This window comes from Neodiprion virginianus, chromosome 4, assembly GCF_021901495.1.
Source record: "Neodiprion virginianus isolate iyNeoVirg1 chromosome 4, iyNeoVirg1.1, whole genome shotgun sequence".
NCBI classification, from domain to species: Eukaryota; Metazoa; Arthropoda; class Insecta; order Hymenoptera; family Diprionidae; genus Neodiprion; species Neodiprion virginianus.
In genome coordinates, this window is record NC_060880.1 from 33,956,918 (window position 1) to 33,968,928 (window position 12,011).

At 33.8% G+C, this 12,011-nt stretch overlaps 3 protein-coding genes across 9 annotated transcripts; 2 read left to right on the forward strand and 1 right to left on the reverse strand.

Moving 5' to 3' along the window:
* Window positions 1–553: 553 nt before the first annotated feature.
* LOC124304027 (holocytochrome c-type synthase) lies at window positions 554–2,039 on the forward strand. The gene is made up of 3 exons (XM_046761961.1): window positions 554–778; window positions 1,246–1,601; window positions 1,694–2,039. The coding sequence occupies exons 1-3, from the start codon at window positions 554–556 to the stop codon at window positions 1,935–1,937; spliced, it is 825 nt and encodes a 274-aa protein (XP_046617917.1). The 3' UTR covers window positions 1,938–2,039.
* On the reverse strand, window positions 1,269–12,007 carry LOC124304024 (traB domain-containing protein). Of its 6 annotated transcripts, none has more exons than XM_046761953.1 (8): window positions 11,932–12,007; window positions 10,455–10,803; window positions 9,431–9,627; window positions 9,246–9,360; window positions 8,958–9,094; window positions 8,454–8,863; window positions 8,140–8,293; window positions 1,269–1,403 (listed from the first exon to the last, which is right to left on the reverse strand). In XM_046761953.1, exons 1-8 carry the CDS (start codon window positions 11,992–11,994, stop codon window positions 1,362–1,364), a joined length of 1,467 nt encoding a protein of 488 aa, XP_046617909.1. In that variant the 5' UTR covers window positions 11,995–12,007; the 3' UTR covers window positions 1,269–1,361. The 6 variants fall into 6 exon arrangements, with proteins under 6 accessions (XP_046617909.1, XP_046617911.1, XP_046617910.1 ...); XM_046761955.1 differs by lacking the exon at window positions 1,269–1,403 and adding an exon at window positions 1,739–1,941; XM_046761954.1 differs by lacking the exon at window positions 1,269–1,403 and adding an exon at window positions 4,180–5,002.
* LOC124304026 (regucalcin-like) lies at window positions 3,394–6,934 on the forward strand. 2 transcript variants are annotated; one of them, XM_046761959.1, is made up of 5 exons: window positions 3,394–3,592; window positions 4,285–4,491; window positions 4,750–4,968; window positions 5,055–5,167; window positions 5,285–6,934. In XM_046761959.1, the coding sequence occupies exons 1-5, from the start codon at window positions 3,394–3,396 to the stop codon at window positions 5,609–5,611; spliced, it is 1,065 nt and encodes a 354-aa protein (XP_046617915.1). In that variant the 3' UTR covers window positions 5,612–6,934. The 2 variants fall into 2 exon arrangements, with proteins under 2 accessions (XP_046617915.1, XP_046617916.1); XM_046761960.1 differs by lacking the exon at window positions 3,394–3,592 and adding an exon at window positions 3,910–3,979.
* Window positions 12,008–12,011: the final 4 nt, after the last annotated feature.

A 12,011-nucleotide genomic window follows, 5' to 3' on the forward strand; every position in this document is an offset into this window, starting at 1 on the left:
TTTGTGAGTAAAATTTCATGCAAATCGCTATTCTAGTATACGCTCAATGAATCTGATCTCTATTCAGATTATTTGCTTTTTCTGTTTGCTTTAAATGCCTTATATAAGTGGCAGACAAAGTAAAGCCTTAATTCAAACAACGATTTATCGTTGCATAATGTGATAATTGGTAATCAACTTTTAGGTTATGTTCTAGTAATATACTACAAAACTAATGTGGGCCAGATAAAATGTAGTTCACCTGTATCGTGCTGCTTCACTCCAATCGAATATATAATACATGGAGAAATTAAACATTACAGTTGTAACAATATTTAATTAATACCACTGGTTATGCAAAGCTAGAAATTGTTCTTGCTCTATTCAATCATTTGTCAGAAATTTTCAATACGTAATCTTTTAGGAGAATGAATATCATTTCTTTATTGCTACAGAATATATTATCTTATTGGATATTGATTCCTCGATGAAACTTACCAACTTTATGAAGTTAAGTTTCATTGCTCATGAGTAAGAAAATAATTACTATTACAATGTTTCAGAGGTCGATACAATGGGTAATACACTTACATCAGCTTCGGTCGCAGCTACGGAAGTGATATCACCAGTATTGCAAGAGCCTCATGTTAAATCCAAGCCACATGTTCACAAGACCTTTGAAGGCGAGCCTCCTCCAGAATGCCCCATGCATAAGCCTAAACCTGAACAGTCGACTAAAATTGTCAGTGAATGTCCCATAGCTAATGTTGCAGATGGTGACATTAATCCTCTTAATATGGTTAGTGCAGTCATAGTCGCTAGGATCAAAGATAGGAAAAACGACTCCGAGTGTTTCCTTCTCTATGTAAAAAATCAGTCTATTTGTAGTAGGTGAGCTGTGATTGCAATGGCCCTATACTATTATCATTCCCATCTTTCATTCTTCTTTAGTGATTTTGTGCTCACCAAAAAATTGTACATTTCATTGAAATCTAAATGAGCGAATAATTTAGAATGAATATTGTTTTATTGTTTCACATATTTGGTTTGTAATCCAAAGTTCTCATTATAAGCAAAATATTAATGTGTTGCATGTTAACTGAAAAAAGAAAACATCGGAATATTCTTCGACAACCTTGATATTACAAAATCTTAATGCACACGTGATTGTTTGATAGAACGCTGTTATCTTAGCACAAACTATTGTTCCGTTGTTTATCATAACAAATGAATGATTGACTAAGTAAAATATCATCTCAATACCAGATGCCTGCGGGTAATCAGCAGCCTGCACCCGATCAGCCTTTCCCACTGCCCACAGAGAGGCAAGTATCTTCAATCCCAAAGGCAAGTGATGAAGGTAGTTTCTGGGTGTACCCATCTCAACAGATGTTCTGGAATGCCATGTTGAGAAAAGGTTGGCGCTGGAAAAATGACGACTTGGCACCAAAAGATATGGATGACATAATCAAGATTCACAATGCTAATAACGAGCAGGCTTGGCAAGAGGTACTCAAGTGGGAAGCACTTCATGCTAGGGAATGCGGTAATCCCAGATTGCGAAGCTTTGGTGGCAATGCAACCAAATATTCTCCACGTGCTCGAATTCGCCACTGGATGGGGTATGTTGAAAGAAATATCCATAATTATTCTTAATTCATTTCAGCCTCATATAATGTGTAGTAATAATATCATATTACGTATTTTGTTGAAGGTATGAACTACCTTTCGATCGCCACGATTGGATTGTGGACCGATGTGGGAAAGATGTGAGATACGTAATTGATTATTACGATGGCGGAGACGTTGATGAAAAATATACATTTGCACTGCTAGACGTTAGGCCAGCAATGGATTCTTTAGACAACATTTGGGACAGAATGAAGGTGGCTTGGTGGCGCTGGAGATACAGTCGTGAGGATAGTAACCAGCAGACTACAGCAACCCAGTCAGGATAGACTACTGTACATACACAAAAAATAGTATATCATTTCTGCTATCACTCATATTTGTATTATATATCTGATCGTTAATATGTTAATAAAAATTCAGAGAAACAATTTTTGACGGTACTTGAGTCCATATCATTCCATGCTTGTCCGGAGAGTGCAATTTTATGTTTATCATATTGCTCAAATTAATTACAAATTAGCACTAGTTCATATACAGCTTATGAGTTAATGCTTGTCCAATTCATTCACCAAGGGCAAATATCAAGATTCATGCTACGTACTGTAATCCCATGGAATGAATCAGATGATCTCATGTAATAAGGACGACATTGTTTTGATCCCACATCCGACTCATTAACATGTCCGTGAAATATTGGAAATTACACATCAATTATTTTTATATCACACCTCTGAACCAAAGAAATGGATAAGGCATAATCACCCACGATAGCTAAGTCTCTTATTTTCAAAACTGACCATTTATAAAGTATCCATTTCATTAAAATGTCAATAACTACGTGTCTTTTACTGTTGCTTAATACTTAGTTACAGCCACTGTTTACGTCATTTTTAAAATACTGTTTTTTCATGTTGCCGAATATTGAATATTAATATTTTTTTTGCATGTCACTTCTGTTCGCTGTATACCAATTAAATAACATCTAATTTATTCTAGAGAAATTATTTTGCCAAGAATCGTTTTGAAGCTAAATTATACTTTACTAATCTGTAATATTGTTACAATAGATGAAATCTAATCCATGTTTCAAACTTTAAACCGTAAACATGTATCGTCAATAAAATCATTTTCCTAGCTTGATTTAATTAGAACTGTTTGATCACTTCTTTCGGCTTAACGAACCCAGCTATTTTCTCTAATAACTCCTGAGAGTTACAAGATATTTAAATTTTAACATCAACGCGCATAGATAGAAATCACGAGTGTATATCATAAGTGTTTACGATATTTTATTGAAACTCGACGTATCTGGTCATATGGAGAGTACTTAGGATTAATTTATATCTGTGATAGCAGTAAGAAAACACAAGAAAACAAATCTAATTAAGATATAGGTTTGATTGTCATCTTAACTCTGACAGGTTCATATATAAGTACATTTACAAATCAAATTCCAAAGAGTTTCTGCTGTTCAGGATCCCGTTCGCAACCGATGAGGTCGAATGTGCTGCTGATAGTAAATTGACAACTCTGGTACATTTATTGCTCTTGACGTCTAGGTTCATATTATATTATTTCTAATTCGAGCAGAAAATTTATTGACATAAATGTAAGTAAAATTCTTTATTATATTCTCGGCAACTTGAATTTTTAGAAATTTTTTTTATCTATAACTGAACTTTAGAATACAGTTTCATTGAACAGAAAATAATAATTAAAATTTACAATGGGATTAATGATTTTTACAGTGAATTTTGGACCGGCTTTGAAATTTTGCAAACAATGCTTAGATTGTGTATGCTGTTGTGTTTGTTGAGTCCATCATGGGGCTACGAAGTGGAACAAATTACTGAGCCTCTTCTGTTGGGCGAAGGCCCACATTGGAATGCATTGACTCAATTATTATACTTCGTAGATATTACTAACTCAACCATTCATGTTTATGATCCTTCAACTGGTGTTCACAACTATACTACACTTGGTAAGATATTTTGATAAAATTCAGATCCATAAACATTAGCAAGTAAAATTTAATAGAAGTGACAATAATCAAATTATGGTTTTGCAAAATGAAATTAATCTGTGCAGCCAGATACGAAATAGTTCATTCGTAAATGAATTATTTCCTGTAATCAAGCGCATTATCAAAATCACAATCAACATATTGTTAATACCTATTAACAGTTTAGTTAAAGCCACAAGCATTTTAATTGTATGCATTATTCATGACTAAAACAAAATCATAATGTCTTAAATGTTAGGAATGGTCAGTTTCAGTAGACAAGATGGAATGACATAGTAAGTTTCACCATATTTTGATAGGAAACACGAGACATTAAATTAAAGAAGGCTTGAATGGTCATACCAGGTATTTACGAAATAAAAAATTAGTTGGGTGCTTATTTTTTGATGTGAGAAACTGATTAATCTCGCTTATCGATGTCTGTTTAGTGGAAAGATAACAGGATTGATAGCAATAATTGCATTACATTGATTAAATGATATCTTATGATGGAAGGAATGGGCAAATACAAATTACTATCGTAGGTGTGAAGGAAACTCAACCAATGCGAGTTGAAAAATATTGATTTATTGGCTGATTCCAGATTTCTAATAGATTACGTCAACAATCAAGGCTACCCTAACGATGTGGTTTATTTGTTTTTTTTTTAGATGGTGGGGCGGTAACTTTTATCATACCGATAGCAGGAACAACAGATGAATTCTTAATTTCAACAGAATTAGATATAAGACATGTTATATGGGATGGACAGCAGGATTCAACGCCAGAATCATCAATTATTTATAGCGCAATACAAGATTCAGATGGTTCTAGATTTAATGATGCAAAAGTGGACCGCTCTGGAACACTTTGGGCAGGTAAACATGCAATTCTGTATAGAAATGTTGGTGTCAAGTTATTTTATGTGACAAAGTCAAGAATCATTTTTATAAGATTTTGCTTGTTTTCTACTGACTCTTATTTGAACCAACAACATCTCTAAAAAATAATGTGCATTTCTACTTTGTAATTGGCATGCATAAGTTTTGCGGATATGTGATTGTGAATTGATTAATTCCACAGCTCACCAATTCCTCTTAGCAATTCAATAATTCGAAATTATCATTTATTTACAGGAACTATGGGGCCAGAGGTTACGGCTGATGTAATAACAGAGAGAACTGGGAAATTATATCGAGTAACACCATATAGCTCAATTACAACACAATTAGAAGATCTTTTGATTTCAAACGGTTTAGCATGGTCTGCGGACGGAACTATTATGTATTACACAGACACTGGTGATAATACCATTGATTCCTTTGACTTCAATGCAACTGCTGACAATCCATTGAGTAAGTTGAGATTCCCGTCAATTATCTACGTGTCCTAAAAAACTTACAGTTTTAGATTCAAGTAATAAATCTGAAAACTTGTTTAGGCAACCGACAACACTTATTCAATTTTACCGAACAAGCAATAAATGGTACCAGCGATGGGTTTACAATTGATACTGATGGAAATCTTTGGCTAGCATGCTATGGTGGATACCAGGTAAAAATATCTGAAATATCGCGTCAACGATGATATATCAAATAACTACAAAATTCTCATTCTGTCAATGATTTGTCTTATAAATTTGCACATAATTCGTGGGATATAATTGAATAGGTGATAGTTGTGAATCCTACAAACGGATCATTACTGATGTCTATTCCACTCAACTCTTCAAAAGTGACATCATTAGCTTGGGGTGGACAAGAATTGGATGAATTATATGTAACCACGGCGAAAAAGGGTTTGTCAGATGATGAGCTCACTAATTATCCTGAAAGCGGTGCAACTTATAGAATAACAGGGCTTGGATCAAGAGGTTATGCTGGAGACAACTATGTGATGTACACGACAACAACAACGTCTGATTCAAATTCTCTGCATTTCACAAAGATTTCTACTTTTATTTATGCATTCATTATGTTAATACTCACTTGTAGTTGATGCTGAAAATAACTCTTGTTGTATTTATTGCAAAAATATCAACATCACTAGCTGACAATTTGTGAGGTGACGTAGTGTACATGATTGAAGGCATGGTTTTAGATTGGCCTTTTTTTTTATATTGAACTGAGACCACAATCATTCGGTATGCAATATTACTTTTTAACTGGCAATACTATTAATGTATCTGAGTTCACGATATGGCAATACCATTTATATATCACCTTTATTTACCTTTCCGAATTATGACTGAAGAGGTTACCAATTCATTGCCTGTGTGCAACTATCAGTAATTATTAATATAACATAAAGCCACTGACAAACCCAAGACAATTCCAAAAATATAATGAATATTTATTATATCCATTTAGACATATCAATAGGTTTCAATTTACTGACTCTATTGAGATGCAATAAAAATATCAATCAAGTGAAATCTGGATAAACGAAATTCTCTAATTGAACTGGTTGTAAGATTTCTTCACTTTCAAAGAAATTAATATGGGATTATACCAACCAACATGTACAATATTTTGTTACTATCTAGATTAATTATTTGTGACGGAAAAATGAATAATTTATGTATTTTATTGATACAATGTTGAGTGATTAACATGTACATTGTTTGACTTAACAGGCAACAATATAAATTATAAAAAATCTTGACTATCCCCTTCCCAAGCATATATTTATTTCTACAGCGACGATTGCTCTCAATACTTTGTATTTGCAATAGCTAATCGGAAGTTCGCTTAGTTGTCGTTTGAAGAATTTGCAAGCATTATTGTGAAAATATTATCGGTAAGTAGCTAAAAAGAGAATTCACGAATTTAGTCTACTCGAAATCATGTATAGTGGCTCATAACATGATTATCATATTTAGAGTTTTAAATACTTTTTCTTATATTATATTTCTTTTTTATTAATTTTATTATATATTTGTCTTGTGTCTTCAGTCTTCACTGAGTTCTCTAATCCCCCCCGAATTCAGGATCATCTTCAAGATTCCGCAACTTTTTCAATATTAGTTGTGATTTATTTTGTAAATAACATGTTTTTTATCTTTCCATAATTTTTCATTCATTACTCCAACTAGCAGATTAAGTTAATGCGAGAGACAAGCAAAGTTGCCGCATTCCCGCGCCCTGTCTTCAAAGTTTTAAATGTAAGCAAACATTTGTTCAGTTTACAAACTGAAATTGTTAATATATTTCGAATGATCCAAGCTTGATGATACCTTTAACTAATTCAATCAAGATCTATAAAGCTATTAACTGTACAAACTTGGTTGAATTGCTCACATCTCAATTTTAGAAGTCATAATCTTGAAAAAAAAAAGTATTATTAACTACCAAAAGATGGTCATTTTTTTTTTAATTTGACAGTATTTTATTTCACGTATTGACAGGTATCCCAAATTGCATAATTCAATTTGTGAGAAAAGCAACGTAAAAATGTTATCAAGATATTTGTGAAACTTTAAACAAATGTATAACAATTGAGAAATATTCCTATTAAGGGTGTACAAGTTACTGTACAATGTTTCACTAATTCTCCTGCTTTCATTATTGAACGATTTTTATGTAGTGATCCATTCTCACATAATTGGGTGATGTGGTAAATAACGAACGCAGTTAGAAGAACCGCAAAGGCAGGGCGTATCACTAAGATTGTGGACGGAATTTGCTTCTTCCCCCGCGTAATTGAAGGTAATTTCTTCACCTTCTCCTATATCACTTGACGCAAATAAACATAATCTAGGCACTATTCCTTCTATTCTAACTGGCACGAGGGTAGCATTAGGTTCACAGCTATGGTTGCAATATCGGCCGATGTTTCCAAAAAACTTTGGATCAATACAAGTTTTTATAGTTCGATGAATTAAATGCTCGGAAACAGTCAAAACATAATTCATTGATTTCCCACGTTTGTTTGTTTCTATTCTACATTTTGCCTCCTCTATTCCTATTACCTCGCCAGCATATTCACATATGAATTGTCCCTTTTTAATTATTTTCATAGTTTTCAAACCGTAACCCTTCAGTTCTGTCTGTGACACTATTAAACAATCCAACGGACCATATTGTACTAGTCTGTTTCCGCAATTATTGCGGCACTTACAATGTTCATTGCACTCAACAACGGGACCTGATATTTTTTCATCTAAAATACAGTCGTTTACGTAATTGATAGAAAAACGAGTGCAGGAACAATTTTCCACGCACATCTGATCACACATGCAACCGCTTGAAAATTCAGATTCAAACTCTTCAAGATCTACACCTGGCCCAGGTATGTTTTTCACTATGTAAATAATATCTGCCTGTACATGTTCGTACAGATCTTCACAACCTTTCGCTTCCATCGTTATAATAAATTTGAGTCAACAAATTTGAAGCAACTCAATAGATACTTCAGAAGAAAGCAGCACGGAAATTAAAAGAAAGAAAAATATTTGGTTGAGATAAAAATGCGTTAATAAATGGTAGGTGAACGACAGCAGAGTTTGTTTATCGGGTAGCACTAACCTTCCAAAAGCCTCCGACCGATGACTTAAGTGATTGAATAGTTTCGCCAGATGGCATTGGAATTATCTTATATCCTATGAAAATAATTGCACCAACAAATGAAACTTTCACAGTGAAACGTAAAACTTTGCTTGACAGTGATGGTGGAGGTATTCTGTAAGAATAAAAGTAACAGAAAATTACAATAAATCAAAATATATTTTTGAACTTGATATTTTTGGTCAAGTCTCAGATTGAATCAGAGCGTAAAAAGAAATGTTCGCAGTGCTGATCAAGGAATGTTTAAAAGTTTTGTATTTCGAAAATTGACTGACCTTAAAATAGGTGGAATTTCTGACGTCTTCACTTTGCCCCAGTGTTTCACAATTCCAGATACATGTCCGATTCCAACAACACCTACTACTCTGACTGGCATGAAGCTGGTTGCAGTGCGTTGTGGGAGACATGCGAGTTGAAGTGAGTGTGTCAGGTAGAGATCCCGTTCCTTGACAAAGACCTCACCTAGTATCGGAAACTCCCCAGTTATCTCAGCAAGCATCTCTTCCAATAAATCTCGGCGTTTACAACGTTCAACTTCTTCCTTACTTATTGGTCCTGTTGATGCCAATAAATGCCATCCAAGTTTCAGAGTCTGCCACCAAGACAGTGAGCTCAGTGCTCTCTGAATAGTTATATTGATTGGCCGATCACCCATATGTACCAAACAGTTTGGTACATTCTTTGCCTGGTGGAATGCAATAAAAAATCATTAGTGATATCTTTATGATAGAACAAAGACTGTGAAGTTTCTTGTTTTCTTATAACGATAGTCTCTGTACCTCAGCAAAAGCTCGACGAAATTCTCCACCAGGAGCCATTCCAAGCTCCTTAGTAAGACGAGCAGACATGTTCAACAAAAGAATGTACATCAGTCCATTGAAAAGCCCATTTTGTTGAATTGTATTGCGGATATTTTCTGAAAGTGAACGGTGACCATCTTGTCAGTTGAAACGATAAGTTTTGAGGCATTGTTTATTCACTTTTTCAGTAAATAGAAGTATGCAGGTTTCATTTATATGACACGACAAAAGGTAATAATAGGATACAATTAAATATTTCATACATACCAAAACTAAGTTTCTGCGCCTCCTCAAGTATTGTCTTTTCGTCAAGTTGTAAAATATTGACCCTAGCTTTACAGAGTTCGACCATGACTATATGAGGTTGAACGGCCTGAATCATCTGTGCCAATATAAATGTCATCAATACATAATAATGTATTTCTCAATACTCAATAAATATTATTAATTACTTTGGCAACATCATTTTGACTTTCCGTACTGAAATGGGCTGTTCCCACTAGATACAATTTGCTTCCACTAGACGCTGTAAGTAACGTTACTGTCTCTGGTAAGTTATTATCAATAGAAGTATCATATTCCTTATCATCAGTATTGTGTGTAGATACTCCAGCATCGACGTCATATTCTGGACCGGATCCGATGCTTTCTGCAATCAATAAAGTAAATTCATGCAAAAAACTTTAGTAACAAATCAAACGTAACGTTTCAATATTAGAAAACATCATGAAACCACAAACAGTCTCCAGTTGAATTTTGAGTACGGGATACACATATTGGCACACCTTGAAATTTTTTATATTTACGTATCTTTCTATAGTAAGACGGCATGGTTAGATCTATTAAGGTACACGTTATGATAACTGCTGTGTAGAATAGAAATCATGTCTGTAGTTCAGCATTGATTTCATTATCCTATTAGCTGTCTCTTATATACCTCTATGAAGTCATACAAATGCAATGAGAAATCAGGTACCCGAAGTGACTTATATATTGCACAGTTAGAAAGCACATCAAATCTCAATATATAACTAATCAATCTGATTTACTGCCCGATTTTTAGAAATTAGGTATTTAACTGCTTTCCAATATACAAAATGTTAAAATCGTGCAGTTATCAAACTGCATCATTACTATTCTAATTTCAAGTACTAGTTATTGAGATTGGTAACTGTGTAAAAATTACAACTCGTGTAATTTTTAAGATGGAAAGATTATTTATATTAATCTTGACATGAAGATCATGTGAAGTGTAAACAATAAGTATTTAAGAGCTAAAGTGTTATTTGCGTGCTATTTAGTAAAAATACTAGACCAAGACTGCAGTTCTTGCATTCAACTGATTATATAAAAAATACTAATACAACGTGACTGCAGATCTATGCCAAAGTATGATGCATTACGTATCGTGTCGTCTCGTGTCTGTGACAACGGATGTCAAATCTTGATATAGAATTTAAAAGAAGTTACACTAACTATGTTCACCGTTATCATCGATAACAACTATTTCACTATCAGGTGATTCTGTGCGTATACATTTATCGCCGGTATCTTGATCAGTTTCATGAGTTTTATCATCAGGAATTGAAACAGAGGACGACTGTGGTATCACATCATCTTGAGAAGCAGATTGACTGCCAGATTCTCCTATAAGGAAGGCCTCGGTCAATGCATGTTTCTTCTGACCAGGGTTCGGATTGTGATCACCCCTTTCGTTCATCATAGTGAGATGCTCATCTTCTGTCATTTGTAGTAAGTTTTGCCTCTTAAAATCCCCAATTAGAGGCTCTTTAGTTTCATCTTGTTGTGACATTATTGCTTCAAACTATGTAATCAAAAACATATCTGGTAATTAGTTAAACTGCATAATTTCATATTATCATTTATACATTGATTTGAATCAACCTCTTAATACTCAAATATAGATTAAAGATATGGTCAGTAAAAACAAAATCATGATCAGCATTATGTTACTGCGTCAATGGAAAGTTATCATATTTGTTATATTTTGAAGCATGCAAATATGCGGTCAAGTGACGGTACAAGTATTTAAGCAAATTCAATTTCGATAGTGTTTTTATTTTAGTGAGACTAGTAAATGATATGAAGCAAAAATATGTATATATATAATGAGTCAATGTGACCGTAGGTCTTGATTAATTTTAAATGGGTCAACAATCTTCTCATTTGGTGGAAAGATTTTCATATTACAAAGGCAACTCCTTTGTAAAAATATCTACATAGACAGGCACGATCAATTCTGAGTGTTTTCGTAATGCGAATGAAAACTACATACACTCAGAAGACGAGAAATTTTTAATGATCTAGTGAATAAACATGTGATTTTAAAGGGTCCATATTGCGCAATGCCATAACCTCTATTCGAGTTATAGAATACATACTTGGGCGAAAATGAGATGTACTATTTCACGGCAGACTTTGACGATTACTGAGAATGATTTATTAGCTGTCTTTGATTTTTATCAATTATGTACGTAATCTGAGAAATTTAAGCAATCACAGATTCAAGAGAGTGGTAATAAGCGATAGTAATATGGTTGGAAAAAAAAACACAAGACGTAACGTAGACACGTACTGACCTTGAACCAACAGGTTTAGCGTTAAAGGTGAATATTTAGAACGTATTTCCGTGTATTAGTTTCTATCAATTTCGAAGCAGAAACTAAAATTTATATCACGAATACAATTGGGAATGACAAATGCAAATGATGGTTATGCATTTTCTAAATGCGAATCGTGGATGCAACCATTGAGTTACCACTAATGCAGCCAAAGCGGCGCTACTTGTATTGTCAAGAAGAAATGAGGTTATGTTATTTCAGGCATTTCCTTATTACATACACATGTATAAGTCTGTGGTATGCATAAATGACTAGAAAGTCACTATAGTATGCATAAATGTTACTAAAAAGAGAAGAATCCTGGTTATTACATTGTTACAAATTAGTATGTTTTCCATCAAATGGTATTTAGGTATTCGTGGCATTCGCGACATTCACGCCATCTTCACTT

Bases quoted from the DNA above. Each gene is read 5' to 3' on its own strand.
- LOC124304024 (XM_046761952.1), bottom strand. From the start codon at position 11,994: ATGTCGCGAATGCCACGAATACCTAAATACCATTTGATGGAAAACATA. The intron at 9,628-10,454 runs GTTAGTGTAACT...TATTGATTGCAG, and splicing joins CGATGATAACGGTGAACATA to AAAGCATCGGATCCGGTCCA. The intron at 8,024-8,139 runs GTTAGTGCTACC...TTTCTTCTGAAG, and splicing joins CGGTCGGAGGCTTTTGGAAG to TATCTATTGAGTTGCTTCAA.
- LOC124304027 (XM_046761961.1), top strand. From the start codon at position 554: ATGGGTAATACACTTACATCAGCTTCGGTCGCAGCTACGGAAGTGATA. The intron at 779-1,245 runs GTTAGTGCAGTC...TCTCAATACCAG, and splicing joins ACATTAATCCTCTTAATATG to ATGCCTGCGGGTAATCAGCA. The intron at 1,602-1,693 runs GTATGTTGAAAG...ATTTTGTTGAAG, and splicing joins CGAATTCGCCACTGGATGGG to GTATGAACTACCTTTCGATC.
- LOC124304026 (XM_046761959.1), top strand. From the start codon at position 3,394: ATGCTTAGATTGTGTATGCTGTTGTGTTTGTTGAGTCCATCATGGGGC. The intron at 3,593-4,284 runs GTAAGATATTTT...TTTTTTTTTTAG, and splicing joins TCACAACTATACTACACTTG to ATGGTGGGGCGGTAACTTTT. The intron at 4,969-5,054 runs GTAAGTTGAGAT...AAACTTGTTTAG, and splicing joins AACTGCTGACAATCCATTGA to GCAACCGACAACACTTATTC.